Raw genomic sequence first — 21,736 nt, forward strand, 5'->3', positions numbered from 1 at the left:
AGTCACTCTGCAGCCTCATAGCATCCTCCTCGCAGCTCACACTGCCACCCAACTTAGTGTCATCCGCAAATTTGGAGATACTACATTTAATCCCCTCGTCTAAATCATTAATGTACAATGTAAACAGCTGGGGCCCCAGCACAGAACCTTGCGGTACCCCACTAGTCACTGCCTGCCATTCTGAAAAGTACCCATTTACTCCTACTCTTTGCTTCCTGTCTGCCAACCAGTTCTCAATCCATGTCAGCACACTACCCCCAAATCCCATGTGCTTTAACTTTGCACATTAATCTCCTGTGTGGGACCTTGTCGAAAGCCTTCTGAAAGTCCAAATATACCACATCAACTGGTTCTCCTTTGTCCACTTTACTGGAAACATCCTCAAAAAATTCCAGAAGATTTGTCAAGCATGATTTCCCTTTCACAAATCCATGCTGACTTGGACCTATCATGTCACCATTTTCCAAATGCGATGCTATGACATCCTTAATAATTGATTCCATCATTTTATCCATTACTGAGGTCAGGCTGACCGGTCTATAATTCCCTGCTTTCTCTCTCCCTCCTTTTTTAAAAAGTGGGGTTACATTGGCTACCCTCCACTCGATAGGAACTGATCCAGAGTCAATGGAATGTTGGAAAATGACTGTCAATGCATCCGCTATTTCCAAGGCCACCTCCTTAAGTACTCTGGGATGCAGTCCATCAGGCCCTGGGGATTTATCGGCCTTCAATCCCATCAATTTCCCCAACACAATTTCCCGACTAATAAAGATTTCCCTCAGTTCCTCCTCCTTACTAGACCCTCTGACCCCTTTTATATCCGGAAGGTTGTTTGTGTCCTCCTTAGTGAATACTGAACCAAAGTACTTGTTCAATTGGTCTGCCATTTCTTTGTTCCCCGTTATGACTTCCCCTGATTCTGACTGCAGGGGACCTACGTTTGTCTTTACTAACCTTTTTCTCGTTACATACCTATAGAAACTTTTGCAATCCGCCTTAATGTTCCCTGCAAGCTTCTTCTCGTACTCCATTTTCCCTGCTCTAATCAAACCCTTTGTCCTCCTCTGCTGAGTTCTAAATTTCTCCCAGTCCCCAGGTTCGCTGCTATTTCTGGCCAATTTGTATGCCACTTCCTTGGCTTTAATACTATCCCTGATTTCCCTAGATAGCCACGGTTGAGCCACCTTTCCTTTTTTATTTTTACGCCAGACAGGAATGTACAATTGTTGTAATTCATCCATGCGGTCTCGAAATGTCTGCCATTGCCCATCCACAGTCAACCCCTTAAGTATCATTCGCCAATCTATCTTAGCCAATTCACGCCTCATACCTTCAAAGTTACCCTTCTTTAAGTTCTGGACCATGGTCTCTGAATTAACTGTTTCATTCTCCATCCTAATGCAGAATTCCACCATATTATGGTCACTTTTCCCCAAGGGGCCTCGCACAATGAGATTGCTAATTAATCTTCTCTCATTACACAACACCCAGTCTAAGATGGCCTCCCCCCTAGTTGGTTCCTCGACATATTGGTCTAGAAAACCATCCCTTATGCACTCCAGGAAATCCTCCTCCACCGTATTGCTTCCAGTTTGGCTAGCCCAATCTATGTGCATATTAAAGTCACCCATTATAACTGCTGCACCTTTATTGCATGCACTCGTAATTTCCTGTTTGATGCCCTCCCCAACATCACTACTGCTGTTTGGAGGTCTGTACACAACTCGCACTAACGTTTTTTGCCCTTTGGTGTTCTGCAGCTCTACCCATATAGATTCCACATCATCCAAGCTAATGTCTTTCCTAACTATTGCATTAATCTCCTCTTTAACCAGCAATGCTACCCCAGCTCCTTTTCCTTTTATTCTATCCTTCCTGAATGTTGAATACCCCTGGATGTTGAGTTCCCAGCATTGATCATCCTGGAGCCACGTCTCCGTAATCCCAATCACATCATATTTGTTAACATCTATTTGCACAGTTAATTCATCCACCTTATTGCAGATACTCCTTGCATTAAGACACAAAGCCTTCAGGCTTGTTTTTTTAACACCCTTTGTCCTTTTAGAATTTTGCTGTACAGTGGCCCTTTTTGTTCTTTGCCTTGGGTTTCTCTGCCCTCCACTTTTCCTCATCTCCTTTCTGTCTTTTGCTTTTGCCTCCTTTTTGTTTCTCTCTGTCTCCCTGCATTGGTTCCCATCCCCCTGCAATATTAGTTTAAATCCTCCCCAACAGCACTAGCAAACACTCCCCCTCGGACATTGGTTCCGGTCCTGCCCAGGTGCAGACCGTCCGGTTTGTACTGGTCCCACCTCCCCCAGAACCGGTTCCAATGCCCCAGGAATTTGAATCCCTCCCTGCTGCACCACTGCTCAAGCCACGTATTCATCTGCGCTATCCTGCGATTCCTACTCTGACTAGCACGTGGCACTGGTAGCAATCCCGAGATTACTACTTTTGAGGTCCTACTTTTTAATTTAGCTCCTAGCTCCTTAAATTAGTTTCGTAGGACCTCATCCCTTTTTTAACCTATGTCGTTGGCACCAATGTGCACCACGACAACTGGCTGTTCTCCCTCCCATTTCAGAATGTCCTGCACCCGCTCCGGGACATCCTTGACTCTTGCACCAGGGAGGCAACATACCATCCTGGAGTCTCGGTTGCGGCCGCAGAAACGCCTATCTATTCCCCTCACCATCGAATCCCCTATCACTATCGCGCTCCCACTCTTTTTCCTGCCCTCCTTTGCAGCAGAGCCAGCCACGGTGCCATGAACTTGGCTACTGCTGCCCTCCCCTGATGAGTCATCCCCCCCAACAGTACTCAAAGCAGTGTATCTGTTTTGCAGGGGGATGACCACAGGGGACCCCTGCACTATCTTTCTTGCACTGCTCTTCCTGCTAGTCTTCCATTCCCTATCTGGCTGTGGACCCTTCTCCTGCGGTAGGACCAACTCACTACATGTGATACTCACGTCATTCTCAGCATCGTGGATGCTCGAGAGTGAATCCACCCTCAGCTCCAATTCCGCAACGCGGACCGTCAGTGGCTCGAGGCGGATACACTTCCCACACACGTAGCCCCCAGGGACACCGGAAGTGTCCCCGAGTTCCCACATGGTGCAGGAGGAGCATATCACATGACCGAGCTCTCTTGCCATGCCTTAACCCTTAGATACTCTTAAATTGGTAATCACAATGTTACAGTTCACTTACTGATATAAAAATAAAAAGAAAAGCTACTCACCAATCACCAGCCAATCACTTACCCCATTGGCTGTGACGTCACTTTTTGATTCCTTTCTACTTCTATTTTGCTTTCTCTACCGCTGGTACTCGAGCTCCCGCTGGGCCTTTTAAAGGCCGCTCCGACGCTGCTCCCACTTCTCGCCAACTGCCGCTGGTACTCGAGCTCCCGCTGGGCCTTTTAAAGGCCGCTCCGACGCTGCTCCCACCTCTCGCCAACTGCCGCTGGTACTCGAGCTCCCGCTGGGCCTTTTAAAGGCCGCTCCGACGCTGCTCCCACCTCTCGCCAACTGCCGCTGGTACTCGAGCTCCCGCTGGGCCTTTTAAAGGCCGCTCCGACGCTGCTCCCACCTCTCGCCAACTGCCGCTGGTACTCGAGCTCCCGCTGGGCCTTTTAAAGGCCGCTCCGACGCTGCTCCCACCTCTCGCCAACTGCCGCTGGTACTCGAGCTCCCGCTGGGCCTTTTAAAGGCCGCTCCGACGCTGCTCCCACCTCTCGCCAACTGCCGCTGGTACTCGAGCTCCCGCTGGGCCTTTTAAAGGCCGCTCCGACGCTGCTCCCACCTCTCGCCAACTGCCGCTGGTACTCGAGCTCCCGCTGGGCCTTTTAAAGGCCGCTCCGACGCTGCTCCCACCTCTCGCCAACATCGGCCTACATGACACAGGAGCTGGTCGAGACGTCGAAGAAACTTACGTGTATCAACACTCATAAAGGACTGTTTATCTACAACAGGTGTCCTTTCGGAATTCGCTTGGCTGCAGCCATATTTCAGAGGAACATGGAGAGTCTACTGAAGTCCGTCCCTAGAACCGTCGTGTTCCAAGATGACATACTGGTCACAGCTCGTGACTCCGCCGAACATCTGAATAACCTGGAAGAGGTTCTACATCGTCTGGACAAAGTGGGACTCAGACTGAAACGCTCAAAGTGTGTCTTCATGGCACCGGAAGTCGAATTCCTGGGGAGGAAATTGCTGCTGATGGTATCAGGCCTACGGACTTGAAAACCAAGGCCATCAAAAATGCACCCAAGCCTCAGAATGTGACGGAGCTGCGTTTGTTCCTGGGTCTACTCAACTACTTCCGTATTTTCTTACCGAGATTGAGCACCTTATTGGAACCACTGCACATGCTGCTAAGAAAAGGCGACAACTGGGTTTGGGGTGCAAGATTGAGTTTTTGAGAAAGCTACTAATCTGTTTTGCTCTAACAAGCTGCTGGTACATTATGATCCGTGTAAGCATCTAGTATTGGTCTGTGATGCTTCGTCATATGGAGTTGGTTGAGTGCTCCAATAAGCTAATGAGTCGGGCAAATTACAACCAGTTGCATATGCTTCAAAAAGTTTGTGAAAGGCAGAAAGAGCCTACAGCATGGTAGGGAAAGAAGCACTAGCCTATGTGTATGGGGTTATGATGCATCAGTACCTGTTTGGTCTTCGGTTTGAACTGGAAACAGATCACAAGACACTCATTTCATTGTTTTCGGAAAACAAAGGTGTCAATACCAATGCATCGTCCCGCATCCAGAGGTGGGCGCTGACATTATCTGCCTATGATTAATAATTCGCCATAGACCTGGCACTGAGAATTGTGCTGATGCATTGAGCCATCTGCGTTGCGCACACCGGAGATGGAAATGCCACAACCGGCAGACCTACTGTTAGTCATGGATGCTTTTGAAAGTGAAGGAACCCCTGTCACGACCCAACAAGTTAAGACCTGGGTCAGCCAGGACCCGATATTACGCAGTATCCTTAGTGGTGATTGGTCTGCCATACCCAAGCAAATGTGTGAGGAGACCAAACCTTACATCCGTTGCCAAGACGAACTACCCATTTAATCAGATTGTATACTGTGGGGTAATCGTGTTGTTGTGTCCAAGAAAGGCAGAGAGAAATTTGTGCATGATCTACATAGTACATTGTACGCATCCTGGTATTGTCATGATGAAAGCCATTGCCAGGTCTCATGTATGGTGGCCTGGAATTGACTCGGATCTGCAATCACGTGTGCATCAGTACAACACTTGCATGCAGCTTAGTAAAGCACCAGCGGAATCGCTGCTGAATCTGTGGTCGCGGCCATCTAAACCATGGTCCAGGATCCACCTCGACTTTGCAGGTCCCTTCCTGGGAAAGATGTTCTTAAGTGTGGTGGATGCTTATTCCAAGTGGATAGAATGTACAATCAAGTCATCCAACACATCCACAGCTACCATTGAGAGCCTTTGTGTCATGTTTGCTACGCGTGGTCTGCCTGACATCGTTGTAAGTGACAACGGATCTTACTTCACCAGTATGGAGTTTTAAGAGTTCATGAAACTCAATGGTATCAAACATGTGAGGTCAGCACCATTCAAATCTGCATCCAATGGACAAGCAGAGCGTGCAGTCCAAACATCAAGCAGAGTATGAAACGTGTAACTCAAGGTTCACTGCAAACTCGCTTGTAACGCATATTGCTTAGTTACAGGACAAGACCCCATACGCTTACTGGGATCTCCCCTGCTGAACTATTGATGAAGAGAGGTCTCAAGACTAGGCTCTCTCTTGTCCACCCCAACTTGAATAATCGTGTCGAATACAGACGTCAAAGTCAGCAAGGGTATCATGATCGCGCTACCGTACCACACGACATTTCTATCAATGATCCTGTGTATGTACTGAATTATGGTCAAGGTCCCAAATGGATTGCCGGTACTGTTACGGCCAAGGAGGGTAACAGAGTGTTTGTCGTTCAGTTCAAGAATAGGCAGACATGCAGGAAACATAGCGGTCAGATAAAGCTGCGGCACACGGATGAACTGGAACAGTCTGAGGAAGACACAATCAGTGACCAACCAATCTGCCCTCAGTCATCAGAGGACTCCGCTGTCATCAATGAATCTGGACTTTCAATCACTGACATGGTCAATGAATCTGGACTTTCGATCCCTGACATGGTCATTGCCACTCCCATCAGACCGGCTATCCAGCCCCCAGTCATAACAGACTCAAAACGCTTGCCCAAGGCTGGAGTTGAACTGAGACGTTCAACTCAGGAGCGGAAAGCCCCGGACCATCTCAATTTGTAAAAAGACCGTTACTAATATCTTAAAGGGGGATATTGTCATGTATGTATGCTTAGGTTTACTAGCCACCAGTTGGCACCACTGTTAGAGGTCATTGGGCTGTGTGTGAAGTAGATGCCTAGATCATCTGATCAAGGTGGAAATTAGGATTTTGTGAAATTTGAAGAGTCTGGAAAATGTAATTCCTGATTTTTGCAGTTTGAGACCTGCTCTTGATTGTGATTGCCAACTACTGGGTCAGACCACAATAAGGTTTCTGAACCACCTCCCTCCCCCCAATCCACCCCCACCCGCCCCCCCGCCCCCCCCACCACCAACCCAAACCCCCACAGTCAGAGAAACTCAGAAGCAGGTATTTCTCCTGGTACTGTCTGCCATTATTATTATGGAGGAGGAAGAGCAGCATAGATTGGAGCGAAGAAGAGTCAGGCAACATTCTGGTAGAATGCAGCCCACCAGATAATGCCCTCACAATTTTTTTTTACTGACAGCACAAGTCCTACAAGGCCTTGCTGAGAAGTTCTGCATCAGAAGAGTTCACTTCTCAGAAGCTGCAGGAGGACATCTCTGTGACTTGCTGCATGAAGATTTGAAGACTGTCCTGTTCTCTCAGTGGCTATGAAGATGACCACCGGCCTCAACTTTTATTGCTCAGGCTTCTTTAAGGCAGCCCTGGGGGATCTTTGCAACTTAAGCCGGGCAGCAGTATGGGCATCCATGCACCAGGTCACTGACACCTATTGCAACAGCAACACATTTCGTAGGCTTTGGCATCACCATGAGGCTGAAGAGGAAAAGGGCCAAACAGTTCTCTGGCGTTACTGGCTTCCCCAGCAAAGGCACCCACGTCACATTGAAGACACTCACAGAGCACCCCCTCACCTATGTGACTTGGAAGGGATTCTCCATGAATGTGCAGGCGGTTTATGACACCATTCAAAGGATTCTTTTTTTCAACGCCTGATATGTCTTCATCCTCCTTGGTGTATGGGGGCCCCAGTTTCAAAACCAATTCTGTATATTGTCTTATAAAGCTCTGCTAAATCAGGTGTAGCACAGTTTAGAGCTTCATTGAACATAAGAACATAAGAATTAGGAACAGGAGTAGGCCATCTAGCCCCCCGGGCCTGCTCCGCCATTCAACAAGATCATGGCTGATCTGGCCGTGGACTCAGCTCTACTTACCCGCCCGCTCCCCATAACCTTTAATTCCCTTATTGGTTAAAAATCTATATATCTGTGATTTGAATACATTCAATGAGTTAGCCTCAACTGCTTCCTTGGGCAGAGAATTCCACAGATTCACAACCTTCTGGGAGAAGAAATTCCTTCTCAACTCGGTTTTAAATTGGCTCCCCCGTATTTTGAGGCTGTGCCCCCTAGTTCTAGTCTCCCCGACCAGTGGAAACAACCTCTCTGCCTCTATCTTGTCTATCCCTTTCATTATTTTAAATGTTTCTATAAGATCACCCCTCATCCTGCTGAACTCCCAACGAGTAAAGACCCAGTCTACTCAATCTATCATCATAAGGTAACCCCCTCATCTCCGGTATCAGCCTAGTGAATCGTCTCTGTACCCCCTCCAAAGCTAGTATATCCTTCCTTAAGTAAGGTGACCAAAACTGCTCACAATACTCCAGGTGCGGCCTTCATGCTTTTGTACTCCATCCCTCTCGCAATGAAGGCTAACATTCCATTCACCTTCCTGATTACCTGCTGCACCTGCAAACTAACTTTTTGGGATTCATGCACAAGGACCCCCAGATCCCTCTGCACCGCAGCATGTTGTAATTTCTCCCCATTCAAATAATATTCCCTTTTACTGTTTTTTTTTCCAAGGTGGATGACCTCACATTTTCCGACATTGTATTCCATCTGGCAACCCTTAGCCCATTCGCTTAACCTATCTAAATCTCTTTGCAGCCTCTCTGTATCCTCCACACAACCTGCTTTCCCACTAATCTTTGTGTCATCTGCAAATTTTGTTACACTACACTCTGTCCCCTCTTCCAGGTCATCTATGTATATTGTAAACAGTTGTGGTCCCAGCACCGATTCCTGTGACACACCACTAACCACCGATTTCCAACCCGAAAAGGACCCATTTATCCCGACTCTCTGCTTTCTATTCGCCAGCCAATTCTCTATCCATGCTAATACATTTCCTCTGACTCCGCGAACCTTTATCTTCTGCAGTAACCTTTTGTGTGGCACCTTATCGAATGCCTTTTGGAAATCTAAATACACCACATCCATCGGTACACCTCTATCCACCATGCTCGTTATATCCTCAAAGAATTCCAGTAACTTAGTTAAACATGATTTCCTCTTCATGAATCCATGTTGCGTCTGCTTGATTGCACTATTCCTATCGAGATATCCCGCTATTTCTTCCTTAATGATAGCTTCAAGCATTTTCCCCACTACAGATGTTAAACTAACCGGCCTAAAGTTACCTGCCTTTTGTCTGCCCCCTTTTTTAAACAGAGGCGTTACATTAGCTGCTTTCCAATCCGCTGGTATCTCCCCACAGTCCAGAGAATTTTGGTAGATTATAACGAATGCATCTGCTATAACTTCCGCCATCTCTTTTAATACCCTGGGATGTATTGCATCAGGACCAGGAGACTTGTCTACCTTAAGTCCCATTAGCCTGTTAAGCACTACCCCCCTAGTGATAGTGATTATCTCAAGGTCCTCCCTTCCCACATTCCCGTGACCAGCAATTTTTGGCATGGTTTTTGTGTCTTCCACTGTGAAGACGGAAGCAAAATCCCCCTTCTCATCTTCTAAGGGACTAACATTTACTTTAGTCACTCTTTTCCATTTTATATATCGATAAAAGCTTTTACTATCTGCTTTTATGTTTTGCGCAAGTTTACTTTCGTAATCTATCTTTCCTTTCTTTATTGCTTTCTTAGACATTCTTTGCTGTCGTTTAAAATTTTCCCAATCTTCTAGTTTCCCACTAACCTTGGCCACCTTATACGCATTGGTTTTTAATTTGATACTCTCTTTTATTTCCTTGGTTATCCATGGCTGGTTATCCCTTCTCTTACCGCCCTTTTTCACTGGAATATATTTTTATTGAGCACTATGAAAGAGCTCCTTAAAAGTCCTCCACTGTTCGTCAATTGTGCCATCGTTTAGTCTATGTTCCCAGTCTACTTTAGCCAACTCTGCCCTCATCCCACTGTAGTCCCCTTTGTTTAAGCATAGGACGTTCGTTTGAGACACTACTTCCTCACCCTCAATCTGTATTACAAATTCAACCATACTGTGATCACTCATTCCGAGAGGATCTTTTACTAGGAGATCGTTTATTATTCCTGACTCATTACACAGGACCAGATCTAAGATAGCTTGCTCCCTTGTAGGTTCTGTAACATACTGTTCTCAGAAACAATCCCGTATGCATTCTATGAATTCCTCCTCCAGGCTACCCCGTGCGATTTGATTTGACCAATCGATATGTAGGTTAAAATCCCCCATGATTACTGTCGTTCCTTTTTCACATGCCTCCATTATTCTCTTGATTATTGTCCGCCCCACCATAGAAACATAGAAAATAGGTGCAGGAGCAGGCCATTCAGCCCTTCTAGCCTGCACCGCCATTCAATGAGTTCATGGCTGAACATGAAACTTCAGTACCCCCTTCCTGCTTTCTCGCCATAACCCTTGATCCCCCGAGTAGTAAGGACTTCATCTAACTCCCTTTTGAATATATTTAGTGAATTGGCCTCAACTACTTTCTGTGGTAGAGAATTCCACAGGTTCACCACTCTCTGGGTGAAGAAGTTTCTCCTCATCTCGGTCCTAAATGGCTTACCCCTTATCCTCAGACTGTGACCCCTGGTTCTGGACTTCCCCAACATTGGGAACATTCTTTCTGCATCTAACCTGTCTAAACCCGTCAGAATTTTAAACGTTTCTATGAGGTCCCCTCTCATTCTTCTGAACTCCAGTGAATACAAGCCCAGTTGATCCAATCTTTCTTGATAGGTCAGTCCCGCCATCCCGGGAATCAGTCTGGTGAACCTTCGCTGCACTCCCTCAATAGCAAGAATGTCCTTCCTCAAGTTAGGAGACTAAAACTGTACACAATACTCCAGGTGTGGCCTCACCAAGGCCCTGTACAACTGTAGCAACACCTCCCTGCCCCTGTATTCAAATCCCCTCGCTATGAAGGCCAACATGCCACTTGCTTTCTTAACCGCCTGCTGTACCTGCATGCTAACCTTCAATGACTGATGTACCATGACACCCAGGTCTCGTTGCACCTTCCCTTTTCCTAATCTGTCACCATTCAGATAATAGTCTGTCTCTGTTTTTACCACCAAAGTGGATAACCTCACATTTATCCACATTATACTTCATCTGCCATGCATTTGCCCATTCACCTAACCTATCCAAGTCACTCTGCAGCCTCATAGCATCCTCCTCGCAGCTCACACTGCCACCCAACTTAGTATCATCCGCAAATTTGGAGATACTGCATTTAATCCCCTCGTCTAAATCATTAATGTACAATGTAAACAGCTGGGGCCCCAGCACAGAACCTTGCGGCACTCCACTAGTCACTGCCTGCCATTCTGAAAAGTACCCGTTTACTCCTACTCTTTGCTTCCTGTCTGACAACCAGTTCTCAATCCACGTCAGCACACTACCCCCAATCCCATGTGCTTTAACTTTGCACATTAATCTCTTGTGTGGGACCTTGTCGAAAGCCTTCTGAAAGTCCAAATATACCACATCAACTGGTTCTCCTTTGTCCACTTTACTGGAAACATCCTCAAAAAATTCCAGAAGATTTGTCAAGCATGATTTCCCTTTCACAAATCCATGCTGACTTGGACCTATCATGTCACCATTTTCCAGATGCACTGCTATGACATCCTTAATAATTGATTCCATCATTTTACCCACTACTGAGGTCAGGCTGACCGGTCTATAATTCCCTGTTTTCTCTCTCCCTCCTTTTTTAAAAAGTGGGGTTACATTGGCTACCCTCCACTCCATAGGAACTGATCCAGAGTCAATGGAATGTTGGAAAATGACTGTCAATGCATCCGCTATTTCCAAGGCCACCTCCTTAAGTACTCTGGGATGCAGTCCATCAGGCCCTGGGGATTTATCGGCCTTCAATCCCATCAATTTCCCCAACACAATTTCCCGACTAATAAAGATTTCCCTCAGTTCCCCCTCCTTACTAGACCCTCTGACCCCTTTTATATCCGGAAGGTTGTTTGTATCCTCCTTAGTGAATACCGAACCAAAGTACTTGTTCAATTGGTCTGCCATTTCTTTGTTCGCCGTTATGACTTCCCCTGATTCTGACTGCAGGGGACCTACGTTTGTCTTCACCAACCTTTTTCTCTTTACATACCTATAGAAACTTTTGCAATCTGCCTTAATGTTCCCTGCAAGCTTCTTCTCGTACTCCATTTTCCCTGCCCTAATCAAACCCTTTGTCCTCCTCTGCTGAGTTCTAAATTTCTCCCAGTCCCCAGGTTCGCTGCTATTTCTGGCCAATTTGTATGCCACTTCCTTGGCTTTAATACTATCCCTGATTTCCCTAGATAGCCACGGTTGAGCCACCTTCCCTTTTTTATTTTTACGCCAGACAGGAATGTACAATTGTTGTAATTCATCCATGCGGTCTCTAAATGTCTGCCATTGCCCATCCACAGTCAACCCCCTAAGTATCATTCGCCAATCTATGCTAGCCAATTCACGCCTCATACCTTCAAAGTTACCCTTCTTTATGTTCTGGACCATGGTCTCTGAAATTACTGTTTCATTCTCCATCCTAATGCAGAATTCCACCATATTATGGTCACTCTTCCCCAAGGGGCCTCGCACAATGAGATTGCTAATTAATCCTCTCTCATTACACAACACCCAGTCTAAGATGGCCTCCCCCCTAGTTGGTTCCTCAACATATTGGTCTAGAAAACCATCCCTTATGCACTCCAGGAAATCCTCCTCCACCGTATTGCTTCCAGTTTGGCTAGCCCAATCTATGTGCATATTAAAGTCACCCATTATAACTGCTACACCTTTATTGCATGCACCCCTAATTTCCTGTTTGATGCCCTCCCCAACATCCCTATTACTGTTTGGAGGTCTGTACACAACTCCTACTAACGTTTTTTGCCCTTTGGTGTTCTGCAGCTCTACCCATATAGATTCCACATCATCCAAGCTAATGTCTTTCCTAACTATTGCATTAATCTCCTCTTTAACCAGCAATGCTACCCCACCTCCTTTTCCTTTTATTCTATCCTTCCTGAATGTTGAATACCCCTGAATGTTGAGTTCCCAGCCCTGATCATCCTGGAGCCATGTCTCCGTAATCCCAATCACATCATATTTGTTAACATCTATTTGCACAATTAATTCATCCACCTTATTGCGGATACTCCTTGCATTAAGACACAAAGCCTTCAGGCTTGTTTTATTAACACCCTTTGTCCTTTTAGAATTTTGCTGTACAGTGGCCCTTTTTGTTCTTTGCCTTGGGTTTCTCTGCCCTCCACTTTTCCTCATCTCCTTCCTGTCTTTTGCTTTTGTCTCCTTTTTGTTTCCCTCTGTCTCCCTGCATTGGTTCCCATCCCCCTGCCATATTAGTTTAAATCCTCCCCAACAGCACTAGCAAACACTCCCCCTAGGACATTGGTTCCGGTCCCGCCCAGGTGCAGAAGTTATTATTTGGGGGCCTATAAACTACGCCCACCAGTGACTTTTTCCCCTTACTATCTCTAATCTCCACCCACAATGATTCAGCATTTTGTTCATTAGAGCCAATATCGTCTCTCACAACTGCCCTGATATCATCCTTTATTAACAAAGCTACCCCACCTCCTTTCCCTTCTTGTCTATCTTTCCAAATTGTCAGATACCCCTGTATGTTTAATTCCCAGTCTTGGCCACTCTGCAACCACGTTTCTGTAATGGCCACCAAATCATACCCATTTGTAATGATTTGTGCCGTCAACTCATTTACTTTATTTCGAATGCTGCGTGCGTTTAGGTAAAGTGTTTTAATACTAGTTTTTAAACCATGATTTTTAGTTTTGACCCCTCCTGCAGCCCCTTTATATTCATACATATTGTCCCTTCCTATCACCTTGTGGTTTACACTGACTCCAGTGCTACTCTGCTCTGTTGCCTCCTGCCTTTTGCATTCTTTCTTGGGGTCCTGTTCATCTGAGCTGTCACCCACTCTAACTAACTCAGAGCCCTCTCCTGGGTTCCGAATACGCCTTGCATTGAGGCACCGAGCTTTCAGGCTTGTCTTTTTATTACACTTTGACCCTTTAGAATTTTGGTGTACAGTGGCCCTTTTTGTTTTTTGCTATATCAGGTACTGGAAGAGGATAGAAGCAGTCCTTCTACATTGTCCCATGAAGCAACCTTGCATCAAACACAGAAGTTAGCTGCAGAGTAAAGCTGTCACTTAACCAGGTGGTCTAAGGTCAGGTATGAATAGATTTGATTCTAAATGAATCTCTATCTGTCATATCAAACCCTTCCAGGTCATGTGGATGGAGCGTAAAGTCCCTTTTCATTGCCGCATTAAACACTCCCAGGTCAGCTATAGCATGCATTAGGCGGAAGTTAAGTCTTCCTGTAGAAAGATAAGTTTTACTGTGTTCTGCTGCTTTGTCCATTTTCTGAACCATAATGTTTGTATGTTTCAGGATAAAGTTGACTTTGTCTTAGTGACAAGAAAATTAGACATTGGCATTGGCAGAAATGATGCGAATAGGAGATTATATCTGAGAAACTTGAGAGAAAAAGGCTTCAATATAGTGGTGAGTAGAATAAAATCAAATCAGAATCTAAGCAATAATAAAAGGATACAAACCTACAAACTGAGGTTTAACCTGTTTAACACATGGAGTCACTGATTATTGAATAGATTTCCACCATAGATTATGTTATGTATTAATGCTTGGGGACACCAGACACCAGAAGATGTCGCGGTCTGAGGTCATCGGGCTGTACGCATGTGGCATGTGTGCTTGGTCACCTGTATATAAACTGTATGTCTTTGTCAGACTGGCACTCTTGGGCTGGAATAAAGATGGATCAGGTTGCACCTGAGTGAGTTTGCAATAAACAGACTCTTGAATCATTACAATTGACGACGAGGTAATTTAAGAACCTTCGCATGCACAATGAGTACTGTTGGAATCCTGGAGAGATTCATGGAGGGCGAGGATTGGGCAGATTTTGTCGACCGCCTGGATCAGTATTTTGTGGCTAACAGCATGGAGGCAGAGACCTACGCAGTTAAGTGCAGGGCAGTTCTCCTCACCGTTTGTGGTCCGAAAATTTACGGCCTCATAAAGAATCTTCTCTCGTCTGTACGTCCAGCGGAAAAAGGGTATGAGGAATTGTGTCCGTTGGTGGGTAACCATCTGAAGCCAAAGGAGGGGATCGTCATATCACACTACCGTTTCTACACGCATGTTCGTGCTGAGGACCAGGACATGTCGGGATATGTCGCGACCTGCGACATCTTGCTGAGCCGTGTAAATTCGGGAACATGCTGGAAGACATGCTGCGTGATGTCTTCGTGATAGGCATCAACCATGATGCGATCCTCAGGAAGCTGTTGGCTGCAGAGACGCTGGATTTGAGAAAGGCCATCGCGACTGCCCAGGCATGCATGACGACGGATGATAATTTGAGGCAGATATCATCGACGAGTCAGAGTTCCACGGCAAGTACTGTAAACAAGATGGCGCCATCTTCGGGCAGAGCTGTTTACGCGAAACCTGCCGCTGCTTCAGAGCCCGCCAACTGGCTCGAATCAGATTTCACCCTGTTGGCGTTGTGGGGGCAATCACCGGCCTCATCAGTGTCGGTTTAGACAATACTCATGCAATGGATGTTTGAAAGTGGGGCATCTTCACAGGATGTGTCCACAACGGAGCAAGCGTGGTGCGGCTCACCACGTGGTTGATGAGAACCAGTTCAGTGATGGCCCAGATACGCAACCCAAGGAGGAAGTGAATGGACTGTATTCGTTCCTTAGCACGAGCCAGCCAATAGTCGTTAATGTGAAGCTGAATGGCGTGCCTGTATCAATGGAGCTGGACACGGGTGCGAGCCAGTTGATCATGAACCAAAGGACATTCGACAAGATGTGGGACACTAAGGCAGCGAAACTGAAGCTGAGTCCAGTCAATGCCAGGTTGCGTACTTACACTTAGGAACTCATACTGGTGCTTGCCAGTACTGCAATCGAGGTGTCATATGACGGTGTGGTTCACGAGCTCCCATTATGGATCATCCCAGGTAATGGTCCAATGCTGTTCAGCAGGAATTGGCTCGAGAAAATCAAGCTGAACTGGAATGATGTCAAGATGTGTCCTCGGTGGATGATACTTCGTGTGCTCAAGTATTGAAAAAGTTTCCTTCTTTGTTTGAAACGGGCATTGGTAATTTTACGGGAGCCAAGTTGCAGATTCACCTGGACTCTAATGCAAGGACTGTCTATCACAAAGTTCGGTCTGTTCTGTACATTTTGAGGGAGAAAGTTGAAATTGAGCTTGACAGACTCCAGCATGAAGGGATCATATCACTGGTTGAGTTTAATGAGTGGGTTAGTCCCAGTGTTCCTGTGTTGAAGAGTGATGGTACTGTCAGGATTTGTGGAGACTACAAGGTTACGATTAACCGATTTTCGAAACAGGATCAGTATCCATTACCGAGGGATTATGACCTGTTCGCCATGCTAGCTGGTGGAAAGTCGCTCACGAAACTGGATCTGACGTTGGCCTATAAGACACAGGAACCCCTGTCACTGTTCAACAAGTTAGGATCTGGACCAGCCATGACCTTATTTTATCGGTTGTGAAACGGTGTGTACTCAGTGGTGATTGGTCTGCCATACCTATGGAGATGCGTGAGGAGACCAAACCTTACAACCGTCGCAAGGATGAGCTGTCCGTTCAGTCAGACTGTTTACTGTTGGGCAATCGTGTAATCATGCCTAAGAAAGGTAGAGAAAAATTTGTACGTGAACTTCATTGCACTCATCCTGGTATTGCCATGATGAAGCCCATTGCTAAGTCTCATGTATGGTGGCCTGAAATTGACTCTGATCTGGAATCATGCGTGCATCAGTGCAATACTTGCATGCAGCTAAGTAAAGTACCAGTGGAATCTCTGCTGAGTCTTTGGTCGTGGCCATCCAAACCATGATCAAGGATCCACATTGATTTTGCAGGCCCGTTCCGAGGAAAGATGTTTTTTGTCTTGGTGAATGCATATTCTAAATGGATAGAGTGTGTTATTATGTCATCCAGTATGTAAATATATTCAAAAGGGAGTTAGCTGAAGTCCTTACGACTAGGGGGATCAAGGGGTATGGCGAGAAAGCAGGAAGGGGGTACTGAAGTTGCATGTTCAGCCATGAACTCATTGAATGGCAGTGCAGGCTAGAAGGGCTGAATGGCCTACTCCTGCACCTATTTTCTATGTTTCTATGTCTACAGCTACCATTGAGAGCCTTTGTATCATGTTTGCTACTCATGGTTTGCCTGACATTGTTGTGAGTGACAAACTCAATGGCATCAGACATGTGAGATCAGCTCCATTCAAGCCTGCTTCTAATGGTCAAGCAGAGCATGGCGTTCAAACGATCAAGCAAAGTATGAAACATGTAACTCAGGGTTCACTGCAGAGACGGTTGTCATGTATATTGCTCAGTTACAGGTCAAGACCTCATATTCTTACTGGGGTTCCTCCTGCTGAACTACAACAGACGTCAAAGTCAGCAATGATGTCATGATCGTGTTGCCGTGTCCCGTGACATCTAAGTAACGATCCGGTTTACGTACTGAACTATGGTCAAGGTCCAAAGTAGATCGCCGGCACTGTTACTGCCAAGGAGGGTAACAGAGTGTTTATTGTCGTGCTCAAGAATAGGCAAACATGCAGGAAACGCCTTGACCAGGTTAAACTGCGGCACACAGATGAACTGAAACCGAGTGAGGAAGATGCAGTCAATGACCAACCAACCATTGTTCACTCACCAGAGGGTCTGCTGACATTACTGACTCTGAACCTTCAGTCTCTGATGTGGTCATGACCACTCCCATCAGATCGGCTACTCAGCCCTCAGTCTCAACGGACTCAGAACGCTCGCCCACAGCCAAAGTTGAACTGAGACGATCAACTCGTGAGAGGAAAGTCCCAGACCGTCTTAATTTGTAAAAAGACTCTTGTTAAGATTTTAAAAGGGGGATGTTGTTATGTATTAATGCTTGGGGGTCACCAGACACCAGAGGGCGCCGCGGTTGGAGGTCATCGTGCTGTACGCATGTGGCATGTGTGCTTGGTCACCTGTATTTAAGCTGTGTGTCTTTGTCAAGCTGGCACTCTTGGGCTGGAATAAAGATGGATCAGGTTGCACCTGAGTGAGTTTGCAGTAACTAGACTCTTGAGTCATTATAGATTACTAAAAACGGATTCACTTGAAGCACTCAGAATTCCTGACTGGTGATGACTATCTTGAACAAGAAAAAGCCCGAACCTTCAATTGTACCACCATTCCCGAATCCCCTACCATCAACATATTGGGCGTCACTGCTGACCAGAGCTTAGCCCAACCAGCAATATAAACATCACGGCTCAGAGCAGTGTAGTCTGCAATGAGTGGATCACCTTTGATCCCTGAAAGTCTTTCCACCATCTACACGGAACATGTCAGGGTGAGTGAAGCCGCAACAAAAGTCAAGATCACGATCCGACAAAGCAATCCGTTTGATCAGTGATCCTTCCACTGGACTCAAAATTCTCCTCTCCACCTCCATACACTGTAGTTGCAGCATATATTATCTACAGGATGTGTTATGTATGAAGAAAGAGCTGACTGAATACTGTGAGCTCAAAGTAAAGTGTGACCTTAGTCTTTTATTGCAGGTCTCCAGAGTGCCACTCCAACCTGTGACGCCTCCTTAAGTACCTGTGCTCCCAAGGGATTATGGGACTCCAGGGGATGAGCCCTCTGGTGGCTGTACAGAGCATATACAAGTTTACATATATAACAACTCTCCCCCCCAAAGTCAACAGTGTAACTATTTACAAGGTGAGTCGATCTGGGGCCCTTCTTGCCCTGATTGATCGTCTCGGTGTGAAAGCTGGTGTTGTTGAATCATTTGTTGGGCCCTCGCTGGGCTGCTGTGCAGCTGACCATGCTGGACTGCCTGGTGTGGTGAGTCCTGCTGGGCTGCTGTGGATGATGGGTTCTGCTTCGTGGCCAACCATGGTGTCGGTTCCCACTGGTGTGTATGTTGGGGGGTCAAAGAAGGTAGGGTCCAAAGTGGGTTGCTCAGGATAGTCCGTGAATCTGAGTTTGATTTGGTCCAAGTGTTTTCGGTGAATGAGTCCATTTGAAAGTTTGACCCGAAACACCCTGCTCCCCTCTTTGGCTACAACAGTGCTGGGAAGCCACTTTGGACCTTGTCCATGATTCAATACAAATACAGGATCATTGATTTCAATCTCACGTGACACATTTGCGCTACCATGATATTGACTTTGTCGAAGCCGCCTGCTCGCTACCTGTTCATGTAGATCAGGGTGAACTAACGAAAGCCTTGTCTTAAGTGCTCTTTTCATGAGCAGTTCAGCAGGTGGGATCCCAGTGAGCGAATGGGGTTTCGTGTGGTAGCTAAGCAAGACTCGGGATAGGCGAGTCTGCAGTGAGCCTTCCGTTACCGTCTTCAAGCCCTGCTTGATGGTTTGCACTGCTCTCTCTGCCTGACTATTGGATGCTGGTTTAAATGAGGCAGATATAACATGTTTGATCCCGTTGCGGGTCATGAATTATTTGAACTCAGCACTGGTAAAACATGGCCCGTTGTCACTCACAAGGACATCAGGTAGTCCATGCGTGGCAAACATGGCCCACAGACTTTCAGTGATGGCAGCGGACGTGCTCGTCGACTATCTCACATTCAATCCATTTGGAGAATGCATTTACAACCACAAGGAACATTTTACCCAAGAACAGTCCTGCATAGTCGACGTGTACCCTAGACCACGGTTTGGAGGGCCAAGACCATAAACTTAGTGGCGCCTCCCTGGGTGCATTGCTTAGCTGTGAGCACGTGTTGCATCTGTGAATGCAGGACTCTAAATTAGCATCAATACTGGGCTACCACATGTGGGATCTGGCTATCACTTTCATCATTATGATGTCTGGGTGGGTACTGTGGAGGTCACTGATGAAGGTGTATCTGCCCTTCTTGGGAACCACTACTCGATTGCCCCACAGAAGGCAGTCTGCCTGTATAGACATTTCACCTTTGCGCCGCTGGAACGGCTTTATCTCTTCCTGCATTTCCACTGGGGCACTGGACCAGCTGCCGTGAAGCACAGAGTTTTTGACTAGGGACAATAAGTGGTCCTGGCTCGTCCAGGTTTTAATCTGTCGGGTTGTGACGGATGATTGCTCACTTTCAAATGCTTCCATAACCATGACTAAATCTGCGGGCTGCGCCATTTCCACCCCCGTGGTGGGCAATGGCAGTCTACTGAGAGCATCTGCACAGTTTTCTGTGCCTGGCCTGTGGCGGATGGCGTAGTTGTATGCGGACAACATGAACGCCCATCTCTGGATGCGGGCCGATGCATTAGTATTTATCCCCTTACTCTCGGAAAACAGGGATATCAGTGGCTTATGGTCAGTTTCCAATTCAAATTGAAGCTCAAACAGATATTGATGCATTTTCTTTACCTTATAGACACACGCAAATGCTTCTTTTTCAATCAGGCTCTCTCAGCCTTAGACAGACTTCTGGATGCATAAGCAACTGGTTGCAATTTCCCAAAATCATTAGCTTGTTGCAATACACACCCGATGCCATATGATGACGCATCACATGCTAGTACCAAACGCTTACATGGATCATACAACACAAGCAATTTGTTTGAGTATAACAATTTTCTAGCTTTTACAAAGGCACTTTCTTGGCTTTTGCCCCATACCCATTCATCCCCTTTACGTAGTAAGACGTGCAGTGGTACTAACAGAGTGCTGAGACCCAGTAAGAAGTTACCAAAGTAGTTCAGGAGTCCTAGAAACAACCGCAGCTCCATCACGTTCTGTGGCCTCGGCGTGTTCTCGATCGCCTCCGTCTTCGAATCGGTGGGCCTGATGCCGTCTGCTGTGATCCTCCTCCCCAGGAACTCCGCTTCAGGTGCCAAGAAAACTCACTTTGAGCGTTTTAACCTGAGTCTCACGCGATTGAGTCAACTAAGAACCTCCTCCAGACTCTGCAGATGCTCCCACTGTGCGCGGGACCGACTTCAGTAAGCTTTCCATGTTTCTCTGGAATATCGCCACCGCTGATCGAATTCAAAACGGACATCTGTTATAAATGAAGAGACCTTTGTGTGTGTTGATGCAGGTTAGGCCCTTTGATGATTAGAAACATAGAAACATAGAAATTAGGTGCAGGAGCAGGCCATTCAGCCCATTGAGTCTGCACCGCCATTCAGTAAGATCATGGCTGATCATTCAACCTCAGTACGCCTTTCCTGCTTTCTCTCCATACCCTTTGAGCCCTTTGGCCGTAAGGACCATATCTAACTCCCTTTTGAATATATCTAACGAACTGGCCTCAACAACTTTCTGCGGTAGAGAATTCCACAGGTTAACCACTCTCTGAGTGAAGAAGTTCTCCTCATCTCGGTTTTAAATGGCTTACCCCTTATTCTTAGACTGTGACCCCTGGTTCTGGAACTCCCCAGCAACAGCAACATTCTTCTTGCCTCTAACCTGTCCAATCCTGTCAGAATTTTATATGTTTCTATGAGATCCCCTCTCATTCTTCTAAACTCCAGTGGATACAAGCCCAGTTGATCCAGTCTCTTCTCATATGTCAGTCTTGCCATCCCGGGAATCAGTCTGGTGAACCTTCGCTGTACTCCCTCAATAGCAAGAACATCCTTCCTCAGATTAGGAGACCAAAACTGAACACAATATTCTAAGTGTGCCCTCACCAAGGCTCTGTACAACTGCAGTAAGACCTCCCTGCTCCTATGCTCAAATCCTCTAGCTATGAAGGTCAACATGCCATTTGCCGCCTTCATCGCCTGCTGTACCTGCATGCCAACCTTCAATGACTGATGTACCATGACACCCAGGTCTCGTTGCACCTCCCCTTTTCCTAATCTGTCACCATTCAGATAATATTCTGTCTTCCTGTTTTTGCCACCAAAGTGGATAACCTCACATTTATCCACATTATACTGCATCTGCCATGCATTTGCCCATTCACCTAACCTGTCTAAGTCACCCTACAGCCTCTTAGCATCCTCCTCACAGCTCACACCGCCACCCAGCTTAGTGTCATCTGCAAACTTGGAGATATTACATTAAATTCCTTCAT

General features: G+C 46.4%; 1 protein-coding gene across 5 annotated transcripts in view; it reads left to right on the top strand.

The window, feature by feature from the left end:
- Window positions 1-21,736, top strand: part of LOC139280184 (anoctamin-9-like) — a 242,322-nt gene that overhangs the window by 21,706 nt on the left and 198,880 nt on the right. For 4 of the 5 annotated variants that reach the window (XM_070899766.1, XM_070899762.1, XM_070899763.1 and 1 more), the window contains exon 3: window positions 14,024-14,137. The exons of the other annotated variant lie outside the window; for it this stretch is intronic. Coding sequence is in view for 3 of the 4 variants with exons in the window: in XM_070899762.1 (XP_070755863.1) it covers window positions 14,024-14,137 (114 nt within the window). In the remaining variant the exon portion in view is untranslated. The remainder of the gene's footprint in view (window positions 1-14,023; window positions 14,138-21,736) is intronic. 5 annotated transcript variants of the gene reach the window in all.

Source organism: Pristiophorus japonicus, chromosome 14 (assembly GCF_044704955.1).
Source record: "Pristiophorus japonicus isolate sPriJap1 chromosome 14, sPriJap1.hap1, whole genome shotgun sequence".
Lineage (NCBI taxonomy): Eukaryota > Metazoa > Chordata > Chondrichthyes > Pristiophoridae > Pristiophorus > Pristiophorus japonicus.